The sequence below is a fragment of the Hydra viridissima genome, unplaced genomic scaffold, assembly GCF_058129835.1.
Source record: "Hydra viridissima isolate aposymbiotic clone 2 unplaced genomic scaffold, HvirCarnegie_v1 scaffold_1, whole genome shotgun sequence".
NCBI lineage: Eukaryota > Metazoa > Cnidaria > Hydrozoa > Anthoathecata > Hydridae > Hydra > Hydra viridissima.
The window spans coordinates 32852316-32876358 of NW_028324300.1; the positions used below are offsets into that span (position 1 = coordinate 32852316).

The 24043-nt window shown below is 28.9% G+C and overlaps 3 protein-coding genes and 1 pseudogene across 5 annotated transcripts; 3 read left to right on the forward strand and 1 right to left on the reverse strand.

The window, feature by feature from the left end:
- Window positions 1-1278: 1278 nt before the first annotated feature.
- LOC149894601 (uncharacterized) lies at window positions 1279-2103 on the forward strand. The gene has a single exon (XM_090078732.1). It carries the CDS (start codon window positions 1279-1281, stop codon window positions 2101-2103), a length of 825 nt encoding a protein of 274 aa, XP_089934858.1.
- Window positions 2104-4273: 2170 nt separating this feature from the next.
- Window positions 4274-23993, forward strand: LOC149894602 (putative hydroxypyruvate isomerase). 2 transcript variants are annotated; one of them, XM_090095598.1, is made up of 9 exons: window positions 4279-4555; window positions 5033-5143; window positions 12583-12682; window positions 13219-13336; window positions 19922-19991; window positions 20610-20659; window positions 20866-20935; window positions 22807-22941; window positions 23606-23993. In XM_090095598.1, exons 1-9 carry the CDS (start codon window positions 4441-4443, stop codon window positions 23650-23652), a joined length of 816 nt encoding a protein of 271 aa, XP_089951724.1. In that variant the 5' UTR covers window positions 4279-4440; the 3' UTR covers window positions 23653-23993. The 2 variants fall into 2 exon arrangements, with proteins under 2 accessions (XP_089951727.1, XP_089951724.1); XM_090095601.1 differs by lacking the exon at window positions 23606-23993 and having other exon boundaries at window positions 4274-4555; window positions 22603-22941.
- Window positions 6149-8930, forward strand: LOC149894603 (uncharacterized). Of its 2 annotated transcripts, XM_090095586.1 has the most exons (2): window positions 6149-8072; window positions 8244-8930. In XM_090095586.1, the coding sequence occupies exons 1-2, from the start codon at window positions 6417-6419 to the stop codon at window positions 8784-8786; spliced, it is 2199 nt and encodes a 732-aa protein (XP_089951712.1). In that variant the 5' UTR covers window positions 6149-6416; the 3' UTR covers window positions 8787-8930. The 2 variants fall into 2 exon arrangements, with proteins under 2 accessions (XP_089951712.1, XP_089951701.1); XM_090095575.1 differs by having other exon boundaries at window positions 6149-8930.
- Window positions 13615-17343, reverse strand: LOC149894604 (zinc finger protein 862-like; annotated as a pseudogene).
- Window positions 23994-24043: the final 50 nt, after the last annotated feature.

The following is a 24043-nucleotide window of genomic DNA, read 5'->3' on the forward strand; positions in this document are numbered from 1 at the left end:
TTCATCTTGGTAACCTAACACGGTATGTTGCAAAAAGTACAATAAATGGCTAGATTGTTCCGCATACTCCATGTTCATTAAAAAATAAAGTTTAATTAATATGTCCAAAGCATAAGATATACACCTTGCGACAGGAATAGCTCGACACTCTGTAACAATAAATAATTGTTCGACAATGCAATGAGTACCCAAAGCTATGACTAAAGGATGCTTGTAAGACTTTGAATCACAACATCCATCGGAGTTGATGCCTATTTAGACGCAGTAAGGAAATTAAAATAAGTAATTTAAAAAATGTAATTTTAATACATAATAAATATAAATATCAGCACATACAGCTTAGAACTAATACTATATTTACTATATTTAATAACTAAACATAGATTAGAATCCTGTTAACTCGGACCCATGGATAAATCGGACAGATTTTCAATTCCCCTTGAATTTTCTTTATTTATATATATATATATATATATATATATATATATATATATATATATATATATATATATATATATATATGATATATATTATCAGATTTACTTCAAATTTGGCTACAATACTGCAAGTATTAATAGGAACAAAGGCAGCCTTGTGGAGAAATGAATTTCAATAGTTTATAATTTTGGACCACTTTGTAGGCGCTACTCCTTTTTCTCCCCCTCCCCCCCCCCCCCCCTAATTTTATGATTGATTCTGATAGAGAATTTTTATGCTGATTAAGAATCGTATAAAAACATGGGTCTCAAAATCAACGGAAAGTGCTCTAATCTGAAGTTGAAAAATATACCGCAAATCGCTAATATTCGCCATCTTGAAAAGTGATTTTTTTGTGTTTAAAAGTTATCCTTTCAAAGTATCAACAACCAGGTTTTTATTTTTTATATTAAAGATTTCGAATAATAGAACAAAGAACGGTGCGTTAAGTTCATAATCAGGTGTATTGACCGCATTTTTTTTTTCTACTAGCAGGTAATGGAATTTAATGGCATTTACTCTTATCGCGTCAATTTGCTTTAACTGGATTCTTAGTTTGTTAGCTTGAGTGTCTTTTAAAACTTTTGTCAAATAAGTTGAAAAATTTTTTCATTGATTGTATTCTACAATTAACTTTAAAACAAGTTAAAAATTTTTTAATTAAAAAAATAATTCTTTAAAACTATTGATTTTCTTTTAATACTTCAAGTTAACCCCACGTGAATTTATTTTCATTATGTTTGTCATATAAAAAGGAGTGCTTCAGAATAGTTTCTCTGCTTCTTTATTTATCTACATATCATGGCTCTTCGAAGACCAACAATAGACGCTTTTGACTTACTTTCTTTGACAGAAATAGGAGCAAAATTCAAATACGATATCGAAGCTACAATTCACTGGTGCAGAACTTATGGTTTACTCGCTGAAAGTATGAATTGTAGTGTATGTAACGTGCCCTGCACACAGCAAACAAAGAATGGGTCAGTTGATCAAGTTATTTGGAGATGTCCAGTCAAGCGCTGCAAAAGAACCTTCAACATTAGAAAAGGCAGCTTCTTTGAGAAATCTCACCTACAATTGTGGCAAATATTGGGCTTAACTTACGCTTGGAGTAGAAGTGCAGGTAAGAGCCGGGGATTATCAATAAACGATTTAAGGCAAGAGTTAAATATCGGAAACGACAGCACCATTGTTGATTGGAATCAATTTTGCATAGACATTTGCGTCCCATATTTCCTCTATAACCCTGATCCAATAGGCAGTCCAGGGTGCATTGTTGAAATAGATGAATCTGTTTTTTGTCGAAGAAAATATCAAGTTGGTAGAATAATCCCGCAGCAGTGGATTTTTGGTGGGTATGAACCTGCAACGAAGAAAGGCTTTTTGGTTCCTGTCCAAAATCGCGATGCTGCAACATTAATTCCTATCATACATCAATGGATACTTCCTGGCTTTATTGTCTGGAGTGATATGTGGGCAGCATATAATGATTTGCAAGCTCCTGCATATTTACATGGTACCGTTAACCACACCCTCAACTTTGTAGATCCACAGACAGATGTAACAACAAATCACGTGGAAGCTATGTGTGCATCAAACGTAACATACATTACAATTCATGCCTAAGGTTATGTAAATCAAAAAACGGCTGAATTTTCACAGCCACACAAAGTTATTAAGAACATTTTTTGCAAAGAACATTAAGAAAACCCTTTTTTATTACTCCATGAAAGTTTTTCTTCCCAATTAATTTTATTCTTTAATAACAAACAAAAAAAATAATCGAAAAAATAATCGTAAATTCTGTTATAAAACTAAAAATTATAAGAAGGAATCGCATTTTCGCAAGAGCGACACGTTTTAAATTTTATAACTCGATCGTCTGCCTGATAGCTCTGGAAAGAACTTACGCGTCTATATTAAACCAGAACAATTCCTTATAGTAAAAACCAATGTTTTGCGGTTAAAAACAATATCAACCGTAAAATTAGTGATTTCAAGATGGCGAATATTAGCGATTTGTGGTATATTTTTGTACTTTCAACTTCAGATTAGAGCACTTTCCGTTGATTTTGAGACCCATGTTTTTATACGATTCTTAATCAGCATAAAATTCTCTATCAGAATCAATCATAAAAGTAGGGGGGGGGGGGGGGAGAAAGTGGAGTAGCGCCAGAGATGTGTTTATTATATATACATCTCTTTTACGTACGTTGGCAAAAAATATATACATTTATATGTATGTAAATGTAATATATATATATGTGTAAATATACATATATAAATATGTAAATATACTATATACACATCTCTTTTACGTACGTTCGCAAAAAATATGAAAAGATGGCTTACTTTTAAGCTTTTCTGTAGCATCTATAGATATTCCTTTTGATAATAAATATTCTGCCAACTTTGACTCTGACAACTTTACTTTTTAATAAAAAATTTTAAAATAAGAGAAAGCAAGCACATGCGACCTCTAAAAGGTTTAATGGCGATTGCTGTTGGCGCGGAATAATAGTTGCATATTTTCAGTCGATTTACTTAATGTTTCCGGTAAAACACCTGAACGTTCCGGTAGAAAAGTTCACGCAACTTCTTTTGCCTGAACATTTCAGGAGTTTTACACTAAGTGTTCAGCTAGTTTGATAAAATACCTAAACCGATACGATAAATTTCCTGAATGTTCAGGTAAATTTGTTGGCCTGAACCACTCCGGACAGAGTTTGCCTGAACTTTTTGTACTAGTGTACTATTCTAACAAGAAAAGGTTTGTAATTCAGAATAAAATTTTAAGATATTTTTGAGATATTTGAGATATTAAAAATTTGTTTCCGATGAAATTGCCAGGAATATTAAGGATGTTTATAAAAATACATGAAAATATTTAAGGAGCGATATTACTTGCTATGAAAGTTTTGAATTTTTATCAAAAGCAGCAAGTAAAAGAAAAATTTTTTCATAGAACTTTGTGCAACTTCAAATGCAGCTCCAAATAAAGCTAAACAAATCTTAACAATTTTGAAATGATAAATTTAATAGTCTTAGTTAAGGAGAATACCTGCTAATAAATGCTCTTAGAAATCTTTTCAGTACCATCAGACCAGTTGCCTGTTAATTTTTTGCACAGATATCTGTTCTATTACGTATTGAAAAACATTCTTTTCAGTGCGATAAAATTGAATTAATTCTACCAATCACAACACATCTTACAAAGACGTGGAAAAAGTTTGAAAAAATGCATGTGGTTTGAGGTACCAAAGGGTTACTTTTTGGATTGCTTGGGTCCTATTGTAATCATATACTTTTAAATACTAGAAAAAAGTTTTTTACAAAAAGAAATTGCTAAGCATATTACTGCAGCTCTCGTAAGAGAGTTGTTCTAAATGCTGATATCACCGTTCTTCCGTAGTCAGCAAGATCCTTTGTTCTTTCGCTAATCGAACATGTATTTTGGATATTATTGGCAGAACTCTGTCTGTTCCCTCGATGGAATTAAAGCATTAAAAACGAAAATCAGGTTTTTTTTATCATTCAAGAAGACATTGACAACTTTATTTAGAGTATGCCTTGCAGGAGAAGGAAGAATGTTAATTTACGAGAAGCTCTTACTCATTAAATTTATAGTTTAAGACCTTTTACTAAATTAAATGACAATTTTTTATGATGTGACTCTATAATTGCTAATTCATTATCTAAAGCTATGATAGCGCTCGCTAGGTGTTACAATTACCAACCCAAGGATGATATTAAAAAAAGTAAAACTCGTACCCAAAGTTTTTCTAAACCCGTCGTCGTTTTCAAAACCCGTCTAAACTGAACAAACAACTTATGAATTCAAAAGCCTCATGCAAAAAGGAAAACATTTTGAACGATCTAGATCTAGTCTGCTAAAAGTATTACCTCAGTGCAATTCCTTAGTGTTTAAGAACTTTTTTAAGTTCAGTTTGGAATAACTTTATTATGGAAACTAAAACTGTTGAGAAAATAAAACCATTAAAATTTTCTGCAAGTTTATCATTTCTTTTTCCTGAGATTTTAGGTATTCCGAAACGCTATGCGGCTGCACAAGCTGCAGGTACTTTTTTATGTCTTTTAAATAAATCTGTTTATTGGACTCTGATAATCATCATTTAAACTTCTTAAATTGTTGTTGCTGTGTTCTTATTTGCTCAAACTTTATATGAGGATAATTTAGAAAAGATTAAACTCAAACTTTATATGAAGATAGTTTGGATAGCAATCAGCCATCCAAACTTTCTCATATTTAGTACTAATTATGTTTTTAAAATGTTATTTACACTCAAAATTTATCTAAATCAGGATCTAATTAGTCATCTCTGCCACTGTATACACATTCTTTTAAAGTTTAAATGTATTTAGGTAGCGTTATATGTCTAACAATAAAATGGTTATAATATAAATGTCTATAATTTACATTAAAAAAAAAATCAGCTTCAGTCAATGACTTGTAAATTATATCACTAAAACAAACCTTTTCTTTACAATGTGTTGTTTTTATTTATTTATTTATTTATTTTCTATTTAAATGTAGGTTTTAAAGGAGTTGAATGTACAACCCATATTTATGACTATGCTCTACCTGAATTGATTGCTGCTCAAGAAAGCACCAAACTTAAACAAGTTCAAATGAACTTTTTTTGTGGTGAGCTGAACTTTCTGATATTTGTTTGTTTTTTTTTTTTTTTTTTTTTTTTTTTATTGATTCTTGTCTATTGTAGCTGTTTGATCATCTGTTAATCAAACAGTATGTTACATCTTTTATCAACAATAATAAAAAGAAAGCCATTTTTATAATAAACTTTTTCTTGTAAACAAGAAAACATTTGGTTTTAAACCTGTGCAATGTTTTTAGTCTTGTATTGTCTCAGCCAGATAAGTTTTTTTATAAAGGATTGCTATTCTTCTGAAACAATAAAATAACCAACCCTTTCTTATTTTAACTTTCTATTTATGTAAGGCTTGAGACTTAGGGAGAGTTTTAAAGTGGTTATTGACTTTCTGAGAAGAAAGTTTTGATTTTTCTTTGGTGGGATTGGTTGTGTTTCTCTGTCTATAAAAATATGTGGTTAAAGTTGTGTTATAAATTATTAAATTTTAAAAGTGACTTAAGAAAATGAATAATTAAATTAGCACTAAAATTAATAATATTGCATAAAATTATGTCTGTTGATTATATATATATATATATTAGGGCTGTTCATGTGAACACAGGAAAAAAATTTTTTTCTCGGATTTGAATGCATAGTTGTTTATTTTGTGCCATTTGACATAGTAATTGACTGTGGAAAAAATCTTTCCAATCAGATAATGTTTAGGGGGTGCTCAATGACCATAAAGTTTTACGAAAAACGTCAAAAACGTGTAAAAAGTTCCAAAGTTCCAAAAATTTCTAGAACCTGGTTAGTTAGATTTTTTCCACTGAAATATTGTCTGATTGCGTGCTATATAGATTAATTAAAGTGCAGCAGATTAACTGTCATCAGGGCACCAGACTAAAAAATGTCTGCTAGTGTTTAAAACAACTGTGTTTATATCATTTTGTTAAAATTTGTATTCATAATTTTAATACTATTATTTAACTCAATTTAGAATTTGTTCAAACAGAATAAAAAGGTTTACAAGTATAAATATTATTTTTATTTGGAATTTCAGTTTGACAACAAATGTATTAATATTTTGATAGTACCTAACCTTAGTAACCTATTACAGAAAACTAGCATGGTAGTCTGGTAGTGTATTGTTTGTTATTAAGTGCAGATAATAATAATTTCTAATTTGAAAATATTTATTTAATTTCTTTAGTAATAATTATTATAATATATTGCTGCAGCTGCATAAACCAACAACTGAATGATAAGTTTGTATAATATGGTATTGAGTTTTGATTTTCTCATAATATTTCAGTTATCATTGAAATGGCAGCATCATCTCGTGTTGCTATCTCTACACGACTTCAAACCAAAATCTTTTTAATTGGACAACCAGAGCCAAATCTTCCAGATAAAGTTCTTCCCTTAACATCTGATGTTTTAAAAACATTTTTTTATCATCTTAATTCAACCAAAAAGTCAGTGCCTGAAAGTCTTAAAACAACTGTTGATGAACTGATTATTATTTGGAATAAAGCCCGTATTCCGACAGCATTTCATCCGAATGTAGTCTTAAAGTTGAAAACTTTAGTCCAGGAATTTAAATTAATAAAAAAAAATAAATCCAGATTGTCAGATTCTCAGAAATCGAGAGAGAAATCATTTACAGACACCATTGGCCTACTTTTTGACATTGCCCACAAGGATGCTGAAACCATGATCAGAATTGAAGAAGATAAAGAATTTTTATTGGATCAGAGATGTCAGAGAAAAATGGTGATGTTTGGAGAGGACAAAGAACTTTCAAAATTAGAAGAAAGAAAAGAAGCAAGGAAACAAGCAGAGAGAGAACGAAAGCTAAAAGAAGAGCAAAGACAATCTGGTGCGAGTGCAATAGTTCCTGTTATTGAACCTTTACATGACGAAAGTTATAGTGATGACAACGATAATGATGCTGTTGATAATGACAAAATGGTTGTTAGAGATTTTGAGATAGAAATCCCTGTTTATTACAGACAACAAGTCAGTAAAGCAAGTTCTTCAGGGTCAGCTGAATCAAGTTTAGCAAGTACTCCAAAACAACAATGTATCTTAGATACAATTCTTGACTCGCCTGATGTTTCATCAACATTAGACAGAATTAATCTATCTGACACAAAATTTACTATACTAGCAGCAGCAATTGCAAGGGCTGGTGGACAGAACCTCGATGATGGATCATTGTCACATTCTACAGTCCGTAGAAAACGAACCTATCATCGATCAAATACTGAAGCTACTGTTCAAACTGAATTCTGCGATTTGGACAAACCACCATTAATCGTCCACTGGGATGGCAAACTGATGATAGATTGTACAAATTCTGCAGCCCCTAAAGCAAATGTTGACCGGCTATCTGTAGGTGTGACAGGTCACAATGTTGACAAAATACTTGGAATAGCAAAACTATCAGCTGGAACTGGAGAAGCCCAAGCAAAAGCAGTTATTCATCTGCTTAATTTCTGGGACATAATTGGTGATGTTATTGGAATGAGTTTTGATACTACAGCCTCTAACACTGGCTCCAAAAATGGTGCATGTGTAGTTCTAGAGAAACATATAGGTAGAAATTTGTTATATTTCGCTTGCAGACACCATGTTCATGAGATCATAGTAGCAGGAGTGTTTGGATCACTATTTGGACCATCATCTGGTCCCAACATACCTCTTTTCCAGAGATTTCAGCAATATTGGCCCAAAGTTAATCAAGGAAATTTTAAACCTCTGGATGACATTCGAATGAAAATACCCCTGGTGCAAGAACTGCAAAATGAAGTGATTGCATTCCTCAAAGAAAACCTGCATGTTAAAATGCCAAGGGATGACTACAAAGAAATCATGGATCTCTGTCTGTTAATACTTGGAAAACTGCCTGATCAAGAAGAGAAAAATTATCATTTCAAGATCCCTGGTGCTTATCACATGGCTCGCTGGATGGCCAAGGTTATTTATTGTTTTAAGATTTATTTATTTCGTGAAGAGTTCAAGTTGACCACAAAAGAGGAAAAAAATCTCTGTGAATTTTGCTTATTTGCTAGTCTGGTTTATGTAAAATCTTGGATATCATGCACAAATGCCAGCGATGCTCCAGTTAATGACTTGTTTCTGTTTCAGCAACTTAAGCAGTTTGCAGTTGTGAATAAAACGATTTCCGAAGCAGCAGTCAAGAACTTTCAAAACCATTTGTGGTACCTTTCACCAGAATTGGTCCCACTAGCTTTGTTTTCAAACAAACTTCAAACGGAAGAGAAGCGAAAAATGATTTCCAACATGAAATTTCACGGTGAGAACTGGTCTGAAAGGTTGATCAAATTAAAGAACATTGAAAGTCTAGAGAAGAAATCTCTGGACATGCTGGTGACATCAGTTTCAGCAAGTGCGTTGCGGTCAATGAAGGTTGATATTGATTTTCTGTTCAACAACGATCCAGCTACCTGGAATGATTCCCCAGAATACCAAGAAGGAAAAAATTTAGTATATTCATTGAAAGTTGTAAATGATGCTGCCGAACGATCTGTGGCTTTAATGTCGATGTTTAATGAATCGATTACAAGGAATGAATCTGAAATGCAGAGGTTAATTCAGGTGGTTGAGGATCACAGAAAGCGAGTGCCAGATGCCAGAAAGTGTACTCTGAAGAGTTATAGTCCTCGCTAGCATTAACATTGCACGAACTATAACATTACGATAATTAAATGTTAATTGCTCATATGTTTTTTTGTTTATAATTCGTATTTTAATCAATGACAAAGAGTCAAAAATCCTAGTGTTTTATTTTGGAAAAATTCTGATATAACAAAAACCGCAGAACTTTAGTCGTATTGCAGTATTTTATTTCATTAATTTCTCTGCTAATAAACCAGTCTAAAGTGGGTGTGGATTGTAATTTGTATTCAGAATTTAATATTTAGAGATAATTAAAACTGATCAAATCTGAAAAATCTAATTAACCGGGTTTTAGAAATTTGTGGAACTTTGTTACTTTTTCCATGTTTTTCACATTTTTCGTAAAACTTTATGGTCATTGAGCACCCCCTAAACATTATCTGATTGGAAAGATTTTTTGCACAGTTAATTACTATGTCAAATGGCACAAAATAAACAACTATGCAATCAAATCTGAAAAAAAAATTTTTTTTGGACAGCCCTAATATATATATATATATATATATATATATATATATATATATATATATATATATATATATATATATATATATATATATATATATAATCATTTACTGAATTATAGTTAGAAATTTTTAGAAGTATCAGCAAATTATTAAGGCATATGCTTTAGTTCAAATATTGCTATTCTAATTATATATTGCTAACTCAGCAATATTGTAATATAGTTTGTTGACTTTAAATTTCTTTATACAACTTTTTATTCAATGGAACTCTTTACCAAAAATTTCAATTGGTCTTACTTTGGGAATATTTGGTGAGTTACGTTTTTTTTGGGACAAAAAGGATGTTTTTTACAGTCAACCAATCTGTAATCTTAATTGAATTGTACCAGGTCTGGCCAGAATATAAAATTGTCATTTAGGTTATGTTTACCAATTGACACACATTTACAGGTATAAATTTCAGAATCAATGATTTGACCAATCAATGATTAGTTTTACAACAAAAGTTTTGAAATTCTTGCAGATGGAATAAACCACCATAATCTATAGATCAAAGTTCTACATAAATCATAATTCTAGGTTCATTTTTGTCTTTCTTTTTGTACTATTTGTTTAATTACTGTAAAACATTCTGGAAAAATGAAGTCTTTAATATCTCTCAGCAATTACGTATTTTTTGTATTATTTGTTAGTGTATGGAATGTTGCTTACATTTATGATACTTTACGTAGTTTTTCTTCAAATAAACAAAGATTACTTTTTCAAGCTGGTAAAACATTTTTTGAAAACTGAAAGTATCGTAGTTTTTGACAATTTTGACTTAAGCATAAAATGTTTGTAAAAATATACAAAGCTAATCTTTACCTTAATAATCATGTTGCTTTCTCTACCAGAAGTTCTTATATTTTTTGGATTTTGTCCTGGAAATAATTTTGTTTAAAAAAATTGTAGGACACCTGATCCACACATTCTCCTTAGCAGAAAACCATGGTCTTTTTAAATTTTTTTTAATGAAGAGAGCATCCACATGTTTACAAAAAAGTTGTTTTTATCTTCTTTCTCTAAATTAGTCTGAATGTTTAAAGCTTTATCCACTTGAAAACTCCAGGGGAAGAAATGGGAGTCAACTTTTTATGTTTTTCAATTAATAGTCATAAATAATAGTAGCCATGACTACCTTTATTTTTCCCAAATAAAGTCAGGTACCTATTTGAAATACAAGAAAAAAATCTTACTTTTTTAAAGCAGGATTATTTGAGCATGTGATTGAAGTGACTGTTAGTTGTTTGCCCTACAATTCAGCCACCCTGTCTCTGATGTCCAAACTATTGTATTAGTTCCAGCAAAATGTTGCCAATAAATTAGACGTCAGAGATGCTGCTGAAAGAAAAATTTTATAAATTTGAATTTATAAAATTTGATTGAAAAAAAGTAACATGTCAATATTTTGAATATATAAACAAAAATGGATTACTCTTAACTTGAACAATTATTTCTATAAATAATATTTTAGGCAGTGGAAATAAATATGAATGAAAAGCTTACTTGGGTAATAACCCAATATTGTAGTTACAATTGAAAAAACAAGTCCATTTTGACCTTAACTCCAGTATAAAGTAATATTAAACCTTTAATATTGAACTTGTAATATTTAAAACTTTACTTTGTTAAAATATAATGAAGCGCATAAAAAATCTTTTGAAAATCCTAAAAACTAATGTAACACCTCATAAATAAAATTTTGGACAAAATTTAAAAACTAATATTTTAAGAACTAATAAGTTTTATTATTTAATATTTCAACTGTTAATATGTTAGTATACGTAGTTTACAAATATATTAAAATAGTTATTTCAAATACCATATTTAGAAATATTATAAGGTTTTTTTGAATGATGTTTTATTTGAGTAAGGAAAATTTCTTTATTAATCTTTGAATAAAAATATCTAATTCTTGCTTCAAGATCTTCCAAATTCTGAGCTCTCCAATTATTCTCGTACACTAGCTGTTTTAAATCACCTCAAAAGTTTTCAATTGGTCTTGCTTCTGGAACATTAGCTGGGTTTATATCTTTGGGTACAACTTTGACTTTTTTCAATTTTAAAAAGTCGATGACCGACTTTGCGTAATGTGATCGAGCTAGATCAGGCCAGAAGATAAGCTTTTTGTCTTTTTTATAATATTCTGATACTAGAGGAAGTAAAGTTTTTTCTAGTATCTCTTTATAAGTGTACTGGTTGATTGCCTGCTTACTGTGATGAATATAAAGAGGGCTTATTCCATGGGGACTGATGCAACAAGAAACTAAGAGCTTGTCCTCATACTTTTTATGCAAATTGTATCTTACTTGGTCAGAACATTGAGAAGGATCAGCGGCATAAAACCTATCATTACCAGCTAATGTGCTATTGTTTAAGGTAAAATAGCTTTCATCATCCACAACAAAATCCAAGTTTTTATAATTTTCGTACAATTTACGACATTTAAGACGCATAGCTTTCTTCTGCTAATGGCTACGATCTGGATGATTTGTTTTTTTGAAAGTTCAAATGTTAGTCATTGTTTTTAATACTTGGGAAATTCGAGTTTGACTACAGTTAAAAACTTTTAAAAAATCCAGCAATCTTTGGAATATTTTCTTTATTAGCTACCTTAGCAATTCGACCACTTCCAACTTTTCTTTTTAGAGATCCATTCTCCAATATTATGATTTTGTCGTAAGAAGTTGATCTGGGTAAACCCCATTCCATAAACTGCTCAGTAACAAACGCTTTACCTTTTTCTCAATTTTTTTTAAAAAAAATTTCCATAATTTTTTCAAGGTCCTTTACTTTGACCATTTTATTTTCAATGTTTAAATAATATTTTTAACTTAATTAAATTAAATTTAAATAAATTATAAAATCCTCTTTCAAATAAGTATAAAGGCTTTTTGTGTGCATGAAATAAATTACATAATAAATGCAATTAAAATTTGTCTGAAATTTTATTTATAGGGTGTTATTATTTCCAAATTATTAATGCTAATATTTTTTTTTACCTAAAAAATTGTTTATTTCAATCTACAAAAACAAATTTTTTTGCAGTGCTTTTTACTTACTATTGTTAATAATATATGTATTATAAAAAAATTCCTTGTTTCCAATACCTCATGAGTATATTTACTTTACTCCTATAAACTTTAGATGTAAAATAGTTTTAGTAAATATTTTTTTGTTTTAATTTTAATTTTTGTATTTTCTAAATATGCTCATTTTTAGGCTGATTTTACATAGGTAATGTTCTTTTAGACATTACCATTCTTTTTTTAATTTTTTAGGCCAAAACAATGGAATTGCAGCTATCCCAAAACGTAATGAGGAGTTCAAACAGTGTCTTGAACTATCTATACAATACTGTAATGCATTGAAATGCAAGAGGTAAACAAAACTTTATTCAATGAGAATTGTTAGCATTGTTTAGGAAGATTCTTGATACTTGACATTTCCCCTGAAGTTGCCCCTTTAAGGAGATCTCTAATATTTTCTTTTTTTAAATTTAGTTATTTGATTTTCTTTGTATGTTTGAATTTTATTCAGATGTCCCTAATTAGCAAATCATCTATGGTGATTTGCTAATTAGTGACATCTTTTTCCCACTACATGAACTTGACTGGGGCCCCTGAAGAACAAGTCTGTCACAATTAGTTTGCTTATGATGTTGCTGGGCCTCAGACCTATATGATTCCATTTGTCAGACAGTATGCCTTATATTGTACTAAAAGTTCCAAGTTAAATAAGTAACAACAAACTTTATTTATTACGATTGTTAAAAACTTTAGTTTTTTAAATAAGCTGATAAAATCAAGTAAAGTTTAAATTAAATTATTAAGTTTTTATGGATTTAATCATTTTTTACTTTGATTTTGATTCTTGCAAATAAATCTTGTTATGACAAATATTGTTATAAATATTAGATTGCATATTATGGCAGGCAAATATCCCGAAGGTGTTGAAATAACTGAGGAAACAAAATCCACATTCACTGAAACATTCATTGAAAATTTAACTTATGCTTCACAGAGACTTGAACCGGTAAACTGTTATTCTGCTAAGTAAACTTTAATTGTTTTATACCTTAAAAAAATTTTTTTACAACCCAAATATAAATGTTCTAGGACCTATAAATACTTGTTTTAGAACTCAAATTAGTTTTTTAGAGCTCTCGTACCAAATTAGTTACCCTACAGGGTGCGACAAATCGTTTTTTTTTAATAGACGTTGGCATTCATATCTTAAATTATTGACGAACATCTAATTTAAGAGATACATGTCAAATAAGTGAGTTTTATATTAATGAATTTTTATTCTAGCTAATAACTTTTTAATTTATGGCCATCCAAAAGTCTAATACCAACTGCTGCGTCAATCCAATTTTTGACATGTTTTTGGGGCAAAAAGTCCTCAATTAACTGGCCATCAAACTTTATACGCATAATATCTTCTAAGGTTTTGTCATTTAATGAAGTTCGCAAAATATTTTTTTGTAAGTTCATGCAAGAAAAACTGCGTTCACAACATGCCGTTGAAGCACTGAAAGTTAGCATAATCTCTAACAAGATATTTATACTTGCCAATTCAGGTTCATTTTCCAACAAGATATCTCTATAAATGCTCAACAGTAAATTTGTCCTTAGTTTAGAGACTTTCTCCCTGAATAAAGACCACTGCAATACACATAAGTTAGAAGTTTCTCTGCTCATCAAATTATTATTCTCATAAAAGTTGCAAACACTTTTTATTTCATTAAATCCCCATTTTTTTGTCTCTAGCAAACCTGTAAAGGATTTTGGCCAGTTTCGACAATCAAAGATTGTGGTTAAAGATTTTAATGGCTCTTAATTGAAATCATGGCTTTCTCCTTTAAAATCCTTTAGCTTTCTGTGCAGTTTCGTCTTTCTCGTTTGCCTTGGTTTCTAAATCATAAATAATAACTTTATAGTCAGTTTCAATTAATGTTAACGCCCTTTCCCGGCTTGCTAACCAACAAATATTTTTCAATCTCCCAAGCTGTTTAAACTCTTCATCTAAAAAAGAAGCTATTTCTTTCAGTTCTTTTCTTCGCTGCGATGATAAATAGTAAAAACAAAACAAACTATTGATGTTATCATCAAACTTCTTTAAATAAATATCAAACTTTATTGAGTATAACACAGAAAGTTCTAATCTATGTGCCATGCAGTGGGTATATACTATACTGGGGTTTTTATTTCCCATTTTAGTTTGAACCCCAGCTTTATTGCCAGACATTACAGATGCACCATCAAAGTTAACATTTACAGTTTTTGCATAGATATTGTTTAAATATAAATCTTGATTCATTTTGTCTGTTGTTAAACTTTTTAAAACTAATTCTATTGCATTTAATATTCCATCGGCATCAACTGTCAGTGGTGAGTTAATACCAGCAAATATAGTTATTGGATTACCATTTTTAACAAACCTTAAAAAACTGTTTCTTGTTCACTAATACTCTTTTTAGTAGAACCGTCAGATAAAATTGCAATAAAACGAGCATTTGATACGTCTAAACTTAAGTCGCATTTTAAGTCAGACAAAATTGACGAAATAAAGTTTTTGCAAGCTTTGTCACTTAAGTAGTTCTTGCCCAACTTAATTCCATATAGCTTTTGTAGCTCACACAGCTAAGGAAATTTTTGAAATGCAAGATCCTCTTTAACAACAAAATACGATATCCGAAAAAGTCTGTTCATTTCTTTTTGATTATTCTCAGTAGTTCTTAAAACTGATGTCGTTACAGTTTTCTCAAGACTTGGAGCTATATTATGAAGGTTCTCTCGATATTTAGAAATACAGGCTTTATGCCCATCATCTTTATTGTGGCGTAACAAGTATGTTCTTTTCCAAAATTTACATCTCATTGTCACTGAATTGGTTGCATTGCTAATATTTGGATACTTTTGGCAAACCCAACAAGAGAAACACTCATTTGATTTGTCAATATGAATCCAGCTTAGTTGTTGCCCGTGTTTTTTATTGCTTGGCGGCAATCCATCTACGGTGTTCCAAAACATAAATTGAATATCTTTTGGCCATTTATTCAATTTTCCCAAAGTCATTGCACAATCCAAATCAATGCACTTTTTTTTCATATGCTTAGTTTCTCTCTCTTCTTCTCCTTTACGTTTAATGCTACGCTCCTCTGTACCATCTTTCTTTAACATCGAAAAGATGCTTAGTTGTTTTGATATTTTCTTAAAAACTTTAAAAATAATAGTATATTAAGTATTTAATTATAAGTTATTAAAAATATCATATTATTGGTGTTGTTAAACGCACAATAAAAAAAATTAAAATTATGATAAACATAATAACTTTATATATTCTAAAAGATAATGTATTTTTTAGTAAAACTTGAAAGTTATTTTAAAAACTTTTAGAAGTTTTTAAATATGCAAACAAACATTACTTCACTTTAAGGAAAATAAGAAAAAAAAAAAAAAAGCAGGCTATTGAAGAAAGCTATCATTAAGTTTAAGCATGGTTTTTTTTTAAAGTAATTGCAAATGCAGTCATTTTTAGTAAAATTTTGAATGCTTTTGTAAATGCATGCAAAAACCATGCTCAAACATAATTACTTTCTTCGTTCCAGTAAAGAAATTAGTTTTAGCGTGGTTTCTATTAAAGTCTTTGAAAATGCATTTAAAATTTTCGTAATTAATTGTTTTTTATTGCAATTACGTGTTTTTTATAATGAATAAAAAATGATCAATCGCTTAATAATTTTGAAAAAGTGCCTGAAGTAATGCGTTCGTTTTGAAAAATTTTAAGCAACTGCCAACATTTGTGTTAGGAAAAGTAAAGGAACGTAACGTTCGTTTTTCTGTCTTTTTTTAAGCAGACGTTCGCACATTCATCAATTTGTCGCACCCTGCCCTAGTTACTCTCAAAGCAAGTTGAGAATTGTATCCATTATCAGGATTAGCAGTTTTATTTTCTCTATTTCTTGTTTCAAAATCGATAACGGTTTTGCAAGAATGATTTAGTAAAAACAAAAATATTTACATTTATTTTAGTCAACCCTAGATTTACATTTTCTATATGGATATAGAAAATATAAATTTATAGTAAGCTAGAATATTCACCCACTTACTCATAAGTAAAAATATTTGTGTGAAAAGAACATGTGCTTATTTGTCATCCAAATTTGTTGTCTTTTAAGCTTCACTAGTGAAGCTTAAAAGACAACATATCAAATATTGGTGTATTTGGTGCATATAATGTTGTATCTAAAATTAAAAAATATATTCCTATGTGTTTCACTATCAATTTAATACTGTAATCATAATTAAGAAGGTTAATTGTTTTCCTAAATTAATTTAATTAGTTTTAAAGTTAATAAGATAAGAATCTGAGTAAAACCCCAAAAGCTATGGTTTTTAGATGAGTTTCTGGGTATCAGTTCTACTATTTATGGACTTTTGCAACATATAAAAGCTCTTTGTTCCAATTAGTTTAAATGTTTGAAATCTATGAGAAATTTAAAATAAGAATAAGTAAATATTTTTTATGTAAAAAACAAATCAATCTATATATTAAAACATAATTGGTTTATTGATTACTGTGAACTTTTTACAAACTTTCTCAAATCAGCTGGATTTTTACCAAATGCTCTTTATATTAATTCAATTCATAATAGAAAACAGCATCACAATGACGAGACATTGAATCAACTCATCTAATGAGAACATCCTGAAGAATGTCTTACCAACATTCTTTAATCAAAGCAAATAGATGGTCTTTTTTGGTTGGTTTTCTGCCAATTAATTGCCAATCGATGTACTCCCAAATATGCTCAATAGGATTTACATCTGGCTTTGTGAGGGCCATTCAAGAACTTTAACTTTTTGTGATTTAAAATAGTCTTTAACAGATCCAGCACAATCCTTTGGATCATTATCTTTTTGTAAGATCCATTTGTGAGTCAATTTATCCTTTACATCTTGCAGCATAACATTCTTCATGATGGCTAAATAAACTCTCTGGTCCAAAATACCTTCTATGTGATGAATGGAACCCATATTGTTATGGCTAAAAGATCTCTAAAACATAACATTTCCTCTGCCATGGTGAGCAGTAGGTAACTGATATTTTGGATTGAGTCTGTTTCCAACTGGACGTTTGGTATATGTAATTCCATTACTACTGAAAAGCAGAATCTCTAATTTTTTAGAGAATAGGACTTTTGACCAGTCATTAACTGTCCAACTAATAACTAAATATGATCTGTTTCAAATTTTATTTTCATTTTTACTTGCAAATTTCTTGCAGATATCTTAAGTATAATTAACTGAGAAATGGCCATACTGATTATTTTGATGTAATCAATCTTTAGTTTTATCAATGCGAGAGTTTGTGCCATAAAACTGACACATAATTGTATTAAGTTTAACAGCAGTCTTGTGAGGATCTTTCTTAGAATAGGGGAAAACCTTAATGAATGGGACAGTTTTTGTAAAATGCTTTTTAAACGTAGATAAAATTGTTTAATATATACACTACAATCTCTCTAATTCGAACTTCATGGGGAAAAATAAAAGTTCGAATTAGAGAGATTTTCGAATTATAGAAAGATGATTTTTTTTCAAATATTTTGGTCAAATTACAAATAGAAATGAAAAAAACAAACAAATAGTGATTCTTAGGCCTAAATGCAATAGAGATTATGTGTTTTAAACTTTTTTATTAAAAAAAAAAAGTCAGTAAATGTAGATCGCCTTTTTTGAATATAAGCTCATTTGTTTGAAACATTTAAGTACAGCTTTGTTAACATGATAATAAGTATCAACCTGCATCCGTTTAGCCAAATTTCCTTGACGAAAAGCGTCAAATAATTTATCTTTATTCTTTTTACAGGTTAAAAGAATGCTTGGTGGAATATCAAAGATTTTCGAAAACCTCTATTTGTTTTTCCTTTCTCCAATTCCAGTAGAACATTGTGTTTCCGCTTTAAATTGGTTTCTTTATGCGGTCTCTTTGATGCCATGATGTTTTTTAAACAAAAGATAATAGTTCACGTTAATCGTTTTTCAAAAACTCAAAACATTCGAAATTTGAAAAAAGAACTCAATGGTTAACGAGCTTTTTACACTTCAGAAAATAAAAAAATCAATTTACAGAGAGATACTCAATCCAATCAATTTCCAAAAATCCAATCGAATTAGGGAGGTTTTCGAATTATAGAGATTCGAATTATAGAAAGTTAAACAAAAGAGCTTCTTAAGCGCATTTCACGGTGACTTTACATTGAGTCGAGTTACAGAGATTTTCGAATTAAAGAGATTCGAATTAGAGAGATTGTACTGTATATTTAAATATGTTTGATAACCACCGACTTTTGCTCAATGATATAGTAAAACAAAAAAATTGGATTTGCATTTGGCTATTGGTAAAAAGAGAGTTTTATTGGAGCATGACATTTGTCCCATTCATTAAAGTTTATACGTTTATTTTTAATTCTTTTATGTTTGTCTCATTGAATGAAACAAACATAAAAGAATTAAAAATAAACGTATTTAATTCAATCATTTTTCAAATTAGTTTATTAATTGTAAATGTAGTTAAATATGTAGATACATACATAAAGACCACACAAAAAAAGTTTTTAACTTTAAACATTTTAACTCTAATTAAATTTCAATCAAAGTAGAACTTTCTCATTTTAGAATATTAAAATTAGTTATTTTTATTTAAGTAAAATATTGCAATATAAAAGTGTGTAAAAAATGCCCATTAATTAATGATTAGTCACACCAAAAACACCATTAATTAAGCTTGAATGTTTTACTCACTGTAGTACTAGAGACTGCTATCTATTTAAGCATGGAATTTTATTTTCCATAACTTCAAAAATTGCTGCAAAATCAGAAAAAAAAAAACATTAAAAATTTCTTTTTACATTCGAAAACACAATAACATCCATTGTCATTATGGTCATAGAGCAATAGGATGGATGAGTCGGTTAGTTGAATTCTTGTTTCTATCATTCTTTGTTACAGGAATTTAAATATCCTTACATCGATGCTTCTGTAAGAATCTGAGTTTGTCCCATTCAATAATCGCCCCATTCATTAAGGTTCTCCCCTACTTTACCAATAATCTATAAATCTTTTCTGTTGTAACTTTAGGTCTTCTAGTGCAAGGATTTTTTTCAATAGTATTGTGCTGACAAAATCTCTTAATATTGTGACTTATTACTGGTATTAAAGCATTATAAAGTTCAGAAATCTTTCTGTAAGATGCATTCTTTTTCACAGCTTTTATAACTAATTTCTTTATTTCATTTGAAGATTCTTTGGCCTTTCCCATGCTTTTAAAATATCACAAATTGAATTATAAAATTTCACAAATGTTTTGACAATTAGTTATACTTCATTGCTTTTAAAATATCTCTAAAGTAATTGAATTAACAAGTTTCACATATATTTGGGCCTTAAATTATGTTTACAAAAACTTGATTTAATTGCAAGGTATGATACTGTTTTTAAACTTTTTCAGAAGTCTTTTCAAAAAAAGTTAAATGTTAATTTTATATATACTGCAGACAATGGTAAGGCTATTTTATTTTCTCATAAATTTATTTTAATCTAATTTTTTTAGGAGCGCATCATGGTACTCATTGAACCCTTGTCTAATGTAGAGAACTATTTTCTAACTTCTACAAAACAAGGTAAAAATTTTTACAACTAAAGAAATAGAAAATAAAATTATTATATTCATATTTTTATGTTTTATAAAGATTTCTTATAAAAGGTTTATCAACATAAACACATTACCATTTGGTTTGGAGATTTTTAAGCAAGTTTTAACTACCATTTTTTAAAATAACATTTTGAATATTTTTTATAATAATATAAATAAAAAGTAGTACATAAAAAACAGTAACTTCTTTAAAGACATTGAATGCACAGTCTGTATTACAACTCTTATATCTAAGCTGATCAAATATACAAAATTTGATAATCTAAGATAAGTTTTTGTACTTTGTGTAAAACTTCATCTACATCATCATTTGTGACTGTCAAATGGTCGCTAAGAAACCAGGTATATCTCTGCATGTTTTTCCAATAGTGTTTCAGAAATGTTAGAATCAAAAAAGTTTTGTTATTTTAACTTTTTTTAAAACAAAGTATTAAAAAATACAGCAGCAAGAGTATTTGTTAAAAACTTATTTTTATAGATTATCATTAATAAAATCAATGATTATAAAGTTTTGATAAAGAATGCTTTTAGTTTGCTTAAAGTAATATTAGATAAGTTAATTTCTTTTTTTTCTTTTTACTTAAAGCTGTTGCTATTTTGAAGAAAATTAACTGCCCTAATGTAAAGCTGCAACTGGTGAGTTTATAACAAGATGCTCTGTACTATCTTCTTTAAAGAAACCTAAAACTTTTTATTTACAATTTTATTTTGAAAAGATTGAATTGTGTGATTTCGCAAGCTTTTATTTTAAGCCTTGGTTATAAGGGTTGTATTAATTAAAATCTGACCTGTGTTCTGTTAATTGCTTTAGAATTATATTCTGTGTTGCTCTTATTTATTAGGATTTATACCATCATCAGAAAACTGATGGAAATGTCATACAAGCTCTTACAGATTACCAGCCTTACATAGGTATATTTGTTTACTAATTTTTAAAGCTTTAGACAGTTTTAAAATTTATAGCAAATTTTATTTTTTGTTGCAAAGATTTTAAAATTTTATTTTTCAATATCATGAAATAACTTTGTTGTTTGATGGTTTTGATGTACTTTTTATCTCATAAGCAACAAAAATTTGTAATAAAAATATCTAACATGAACATTACATGAATATGTATGAATAAAAAATGAACAAGGTATTGATTTAATTTTTTTTTATTAATGAAATGTTTTTTGAAAAATCCTACGACATTAAAAAAGATAATTATGGGTAGGAGCCACATCTTGTTGGACAAACAATCTGTATGATAATTGAAATGGCAGATCTAACAAGATGGGATCATTAAATTCTTTAGCAAAGCGCAACATGAGAATTGGTTGATTTGGGTTATGTTCTATTATCTACTCTATTAAAAACAAAAATAACTCTAATACAACCACAAATACCTTTTCTTTCTTTCAACAGTTTTTACCTTTTAATTTGATGATGGTAATCAACAGCACTTTTCCAATAGCTATTATTGCACCAAATATTTTAAAAGTAAAGTATTTCTTACTGTATTTGAATAAGTACATTTTTCCTGGTTGTTGTTAAAGTTTCTTTTAGTTTCATAATTACTCTTTAGGTTTGTTCTTAAATGACAAATGTTAAAACCCATGAGGATTCTTGGTGCTACTTTATTGCTTATGATTTTTAGAAAGATTTTTAGAGAAAGCCACAAAAACTGATAATTCTTTTGCTTTCTCTCTTGTGCTAAAACTGGAGCTGTCAGTTGTAGCACCTGTGTTCGATGCTTCATTTAGTTTTGGACTAGATAGGATAAAATTTTTATTAACTTTTCTGATAAACTGGATTATTAGTTAATTTCACACAAATTTTTTTAAAATATTTGAGTGAAATTATAAATTCACTTGCTATTTCAGAACCAAGAAAGTTATTTACTTTTGGCTATAACATTTTTTATAAAAGACAGACAAATTAAATTACTTGATAAAAATACCAATTACTTAAAACTTTTAAAACTAAATTAAAATTTTGGTCGCTTTTTTATTTACTGCTTTGAAAAAAAATAAAAGTTAGAAAATTTTAATGCACTTCTTTTTTACAATAAGGTTGTTGTTCTAGAAAAATAATTTATAAAATAATTTATAATATTATAGTTTTACGAGCTATAAAAGTTAATCTTGAATCTAAAGGCTGTTATCATGGATGAAATGTTAATAATATGATCATGTTATTTGTTTTTTTTATATTGATACTAAAAGAACATGAAGATAGCAAAATTAAAAAGGATCTCAAAAATTTTTTCCTAATGTTTTGAAATAAAAATAGTCCTGTTAAAAGCATATTTTATAATAAATGCTTTCTTTGTAAATTTTATTTACAAATAAAACAATTTTTTTTTAAGTAATGAAAAAAGGTGGTGAAACAGCACATTAATTTTTTTTATTTATTTTTTCAAATAATAAAAACATTACTACTACAACAACTTTTTCATCAAAAAATTTTTCTATTTGTCAGATTGTTCATTCATATTTTGCTGCAATTTTGATAAGCAAACTTTTTTTACTTTTTGCTTTTTTGCACCTTTTTTAGTAGTTTTACCTAACAACAACAAAACTTTTATTTACATTTTGCAGCATGGTACAGCATTAAGCATCAAATTTAAAAGCCTGCAAAGATTTAAACTGATCAGAAGTTTCACCATACATAGTTCTATTATTTTTTATCTGTGATAACACTCTTAAAACTAATGGCATGGCTGGCTACCAAAACTTTGGCCGAACAAATCAGTAACATATTGAAACTTCGCTTATGGGAGATTTTATTTTCGTTGTATGCAGGTCACATTCAAATCGCTCAATTTCCTGACCGCAATGAGCCAGACAGTCCCGGAGATATAAATTACCCAGAAGTGTTTAGACTACTAGTCTATTTGGGCTATACTGGATGGATAGGGTGTGAATACATTCCTAAAGGTTGGTCATATTAATTTAATTTCTTTGAATAATTCTATACAATCAAAAGATAAGGAGAATATTCTTCTCAAGCACGTTTAATAGCGTACTTAACTCAAATGAAGTGCTTTAAACTTTATCATTATTAAATTTATCAAACTTCTGTAACTAATTTTGGTTTTATATTTTTATACTCTTAATTCAGTACATCACTGTGTTAGATCAATTAAAGGACACATAGTATAGTAATATATAGCAGTAGGTAAATAAAATTTATTTAAATTTGAAAAAATTTACTACAAATTATGTGTTCCCTTTATTTCTCCACCTTCTCCTTCTGTGATGATTTATGAAAACCTGGAGATGTAAACACATTTTATTGATATAAATCATGGTAAAAATATTTCTGTTTTTTTTTTTTTTCTCTTCAGTTGATTTCAAAAAATGCTTCAAAAACATTTGAGGAATTTTATTTATATGTGACGTATAAATATACTAAAGCGCTGCATACTATTAGTAACACAATCTAATACTAAGATTGTGTGCGAAGCGCCTATACAAACAGATTATGCGATGCACAAATACTAACGGGCTATTCGAAGCGCTAATAATAGTGCACTAGGCAGTGTGTTCATATTTAATATAATTTAGGAAAATTTATTCTTGATATTTGTATTTATTTTAGACCCTCAAACATCTTACAATTGGCTGCAACAGTACTTAATCAATTAACAAGTTCTACAGATGTTTCGCTAATATTTTGTTGAGAGATTAGTTACTAAAATACTATCAATGACATTAATTTATTTATTAATTTTATTAATTCTCGTTTGTATATTTTTTTTTTGTGTGTAGAATTTATGGATTTATATCACGATCCTTTTATAAGAAAACAGAGAAAATTTCTCTTGAAAGTAGATAAAACAAAACTCTACCAATTCCCTTTTAAAGATTTTATAGTTTGTTGAAGTTTATGTATTTTTTTTATTATATTTTGAATATTTTACGAATTTTGTGTGCTTTACTTCTATGATTGATGTTGTTAAAAGATTTCTTGTATATATGTATGTAAACATTTTTTTTTTTTTTTTTCATTTCAATTAGAGCTATAAAATAGTGTCTA